This window comes from Impatiens glandulifera, chromosome 1 (assembly GCF_907164915.1).
Source record: "Impatiens glandulifera chromosome 1, dImpGla2.1, whole genome shotgun sequence".
NCBI lineage: Eukaryota > Viridiplantae > Streptophyta > Magnoliopsida > Ericales > Balsaminaceae > Impatiens > Impatiens glandulifera.
Genome location: NC_061862.1, coordinates 29738470 through 29742891, shown reverse-complemented (window position 1 = coordinate 29742891; position 4422 = coordinate 29738470). Strand labels below are relative to the sequence as shown.

The 4422-nt window shown below is 36.9% G+C and overlaps 2 protein-coding genes across 2 annotated transcripts; one reads left to right on the top strand and one right to left on the bottom strand.

Moving 5' to 3' along the window:
* Positions 1–383: 383 nt before the first annotated feature.
* LOC124920844 (transcription factor MYBC1-like) lies at positions 384–1607 on the top strand. The gene has a single exon (XM_047461410.1). The coding sequence runs from the start codon at positions 604–606 to the stop codon at positions 1504–1506; it is 903 nt and encodes a 300-aa protein (XP_047317366.1). The 5' UTR covers positions 384–603; the 3' UTR covers positions 1507–1607.
* A 207-nt stretch (positions 1608–1814) lies between these two features.
* On the bottom strand, positions 1815–4422 carry LOC124920708 (R3H domain-containing protein 1-like). The gene is made up of 4 exons (XM_047461262.1): positions 4113–4422; positions 2810–3404; positions 2188–2476; positions 1815–2049 (listed from the first exon to the last, which is right to left on the bottom strand). The coding sequence occupies exons 1-4, from the start codon at positions 4234–4236 to the stop codon at positions 1996–1998; spliced, it is 1062 nt and encodes a 353-aa protein (XP_047317218.1). The 5' UTR covers positions 4237–4422; the 3' UTR covers positions 1815–1995.

Below are 4422 nucleotides of genomic sequence, written 5' to 3'. Positions count from 1 at the left end.
ATAAATTTTCTTATTCACGTGGCATTTGAGGTAGATGTGGAACCTCAATAATTCATAATCTTTTTTTGTCTCATAAAATATAATAGATCCAAAAACATTTGGGAACTTTGACAAGCCTAAGATTAGAATATAATGGGGACTTTGTTTTTTTTCATTTAAAAAAACTATTTACAGTAAAAAAGGAATACCCAAATTATTGACTACTTTCTTGTCCTTAACTGAAAATGTCTTTTTGTTCTTGATTTGTTTTTATAATCTTGTGTAAAAAGAATCATATACCCCCACATAAGAATCACATTTCATAAGGCCAAAAATAATAATAAGGATAGGCTAGACATTAATGAATTAACCTTAATAAATAAAAACAAGATCCACCTCGAACAGAACAGCCCCCCTCATCTATCATTTCCATCTACTCTCTCCAAATTCATCTTCTTGTTCTTTCTTTACCTTCTCTCTCTCTCTCCCTATGTTATCTTCTTGTTCTGCCATTTTTGGATTGGATCCAGAAATCTTAGAGCTTTTATAGAGAGTGGGTTTTGTTGCAGACCCGTCACTTGAAATTGGGTTTTTGGAACCAGAGAAGAAGAAGAAGAATCAATCATGAAAGAAGATGATTTCAATTGGGAAGATGAACTTCTATCTCCAGAAGATCTCATGCCCTTATCTCAAACCCTAATCACACCAAATCTAGCCATGGCATTCAACATCCGAAATCCCAACAACAACAACAACAACATCCACCAACATCAACATCATATTCAGCCGCCGCATGTTCAAACCACATCTTCTCTCCCCAATTCATCCGAGTTTGACTCAGCCGATTTGGGTTCCGGCGGCGACGATCCAGCAAGGACCCTGAAACGTCCTAGACTCGTTTGGACACCGCAACTCCACAAGAGATTCGTCGACGCCGTTGCCCATTTGGGTATCAAGAACGCAGTCCCAAAGACTATAATGCAGTTGATGAACGTTGATGGGTTGACTCGGGAAAACGTAGCGAGTCATCTCCAGAAATATCGGCTATACTTGAAAAGGATGCAAGGACTATCCGCTGGCGGCGGAGGTGGTGGAGGAGCCGGCGGAGGAGGAGATCCGGCGACAGATCACTTATTTGCTAGCTTACCTGTCCCTGCTCAATTCCTGCATCCTTGTAGACCCAATTCAGATAATTTCATTCCGTTTATGCCACCGGTGTCAAGGCTGCAACAACAAATGTCGACGACGGCGGCGGCCGGTGGAGGACAACAACAGCCACACCCTCCTCCTCATCAGTTACAGACGCAGTACAGGCAGATGGGTCATTTTGTGTCGCCGCCGCCGGCAAATGGGCAATTCGAGCATTTATTTCTTAATAGGGTTTCATCATCACAAGGAGTGAGAATGGGAGCACCATTGCATAATTCATTGCCATCATCATCTTCATCATCATATATAGATGAAATTGAATCAGCTGCTAATGGGAGGAAGAAAGTACTCACCCTTTTTCCAACTGGGGATGATTAAATTTTGTTTCTTTTTATTCTTCTTTCATAATAATTAGCATCTCAAATTATTTTGTATTTTGTGAAAAAAGAACAAAAAAATATCTTAGTTTTAAATTGTGTGATTTTATTTTTTTAATTTAAGAAGACAATAATTTAGAATTATATAGTTTTGGACAAGCCTTTTATATTTGAGAACTTAATTTCTTGGTCACAACTCTTTATTTGAAAAGGACTTAAAATAATGTAGAATTCTAACATTGAGCCAAACAAATAAGTGATAAGTTTTCTTTTTATAAAATTACTATTTCACAAGTTAACACAACTTCATAGAACAAAAAAAAATGACAGACTAGTTTTAGAGTTTAAAGAGAACACAAGTCCATTGAAGACTAAACTTACAATAATGACAATAATAATAATAATAATAATAATATATGTTCCAAAAGTTGCAAGAATGAATTCTACTACCCTGTTATACAGATTATTCCCCCGCCCATAAAATAACAAATCAACAATTCTGGGAGTAATCAAAAAAGCTCAGAGGCTGTTGGTTGTATGGAGCCTGCATATATAAAAGGAATATGTGTATAAGAAAGAAAGGACAATGGAATGGGAACAACAAATATCAGACTTATATTATGAAGAAATTGCACATTGTTCTCATGTAGTTAGTAAAATGATTAACCAAAACTCAGCTAACCTGGTAAAAAGTTTGTCTAAGATGATCGTAAGACTGAGCATACATCATAGTAGATGTTGGCCATTGCATATGAACAGGATCTCTAGCCTTTTGATTGAACCCATTGGCACAAAAGGGGTTCATCATAGGCACACTGTATGAGACACAAGGCTGGTGGTGTTGGTTGCTCGGCTGTTGAGCCACCACCTGAGGGAAAACACCGTACTGCACATATGGACCATGAAATCTCGGCATGCTCAATAATGGCACCGCACTTATACTTTGACTGGCTGGAATTGGGTTAGGATACCTGCAAAAGAATTTCCAAATCATGATTACCAGAGAAACTAAGAGCTTGTTTGATGTAGGGTTATTTGAAAGAAGAAAATAAAATAAATATCCTTTTTTGTTCAATATTGTAAAATGTTATTAAAAAAAAGCATTTAAGTGTTTTAGTTGAATACTTGAATGATTTAGTTTACAATGGGAGGGGGGATTCATGATGGGAATAAAGGATTATTTAGATTAAATACATATAACCCTTCATCAAACAAGGCCTAAGATAATTCATATAACAATGGATATCCATCCAACCAACCAATATTTATTGGAATAGACAGATTCACACAATTGGAATGCATACCTTTTGTAACTACGGTCATAATCTGGATCAGTAAGATCTTTCTCCCTATCTTTGAAAATAGCAACTCGAGAATGCAGGCTTGCATCTTTTATGCTGAAAGATCTCTCAGGATCAGCCATGCATGAAGTGTTTCCTTCTTCTGTCGCCTGACACATTGTATCTTCCAACTCGGAGCTACTAGGAACATGACTACTGAAAATCCGAGCTCGTGCCTTATCATAGTCCTCCATCCTTTCTTCAACTGTTTTCACATTATTACATTTGATTCCCAGTTGACCACCCTCGTTTGAAGAGGCATTGCAAGACTTTTGCATCAGCACAATTTTAACATTTTCATTCTTCTCATTACCTAACTGTTTAATAGGTATATCTGATAAATGCATAGCTGGATATCTACTCTCTGTCAATTTTCTTACGATAATTTTTGTTCCTTGACCATCTAATAGATTATCCTGAACCAATGTTTGCAGGCCATAGTGTTGAGAAACACGATGAGCTGCAAGTCGTAGGTAGGAAGTGGGCAAATACTGGAACTCAAACTGTTGTGCATAGGCATTTTGCAGGAACTGTTGTATATCCTGTTCCATTCGCAGAACTGAAAAACACAAATAGGAACAACTCTTCTAAAGACAAACTCATCTAATGTACATTGTAAATATACAACACATAGAAAGAAAACTTGCACATAATCTACCACATCATAGTACCAGTTCAGAAATAAAAATCAATAGATTGGTCAAACTAGACAAAAAAAAAACAGTAAATCCCAAAAGAAACTACTACAAGTACATCTTTTCATCCATTTCCTTTGCAGCAATAAAGGGAAATATTGGTCACTATAAGAAGACTTCCCAGATGTAGATATGAGATTAATACTGTCTTTTATTTTAAGATCATCATTCATTAGAATGGAGAATGTGTTTTATGCCATGGTTCCATATTTTGATTGCTATAGCAATGAATTTGGATTTTACCCATCATCATTTGTAGAAGTGAAAGCATGAAACCATGAGAAAGATTAAACCTTTATTTGCAATTACGTTAAACTTGTTTCAAATAGACACGAATAACTATCAATTCAGATCTATGACAGGTACATACATCCATGTAAACTATCCTATTGCGAGAATTCGGTAAAATTAAAACGATTTAATAATCCAACAAACAAGCCTGATGACAAATCAAGCTTCCAGATCCAGAATTAATAGAAAATCGTCAACCAAATTAGATAATGAGGCCAAATCAATACGGGAATTAGAGAAAACCCAACTTGAAAGTGTTTGTTGAGATAGAAGTTACATACCGGTAAGACGATGACGGGGGTTTTGTAGAGCCTCAACAAGGAAAGGATCGACGGCGGAAGCAGCATCCTTGTCCATTAAAGGGTCGGAATATTGGTTGGTGGCAGTTGACGTAAACGAATCCATGTTCGATTCTCCTCGTTTTAGTTTCTGGCGGCTGCAGATAATGAATATCTTCTTCTCTCTGCCCCTTCCTCCCGAAGGTAAGGAGGATTAAGAAGAAGAAGAAGAAGGAAGAAGAAGAAGATTTCACGTTCAATAGAAACCCTTTCGCTTCCGCCTCCAATCTTCTTATTCCTCAAGGGGGAGAAT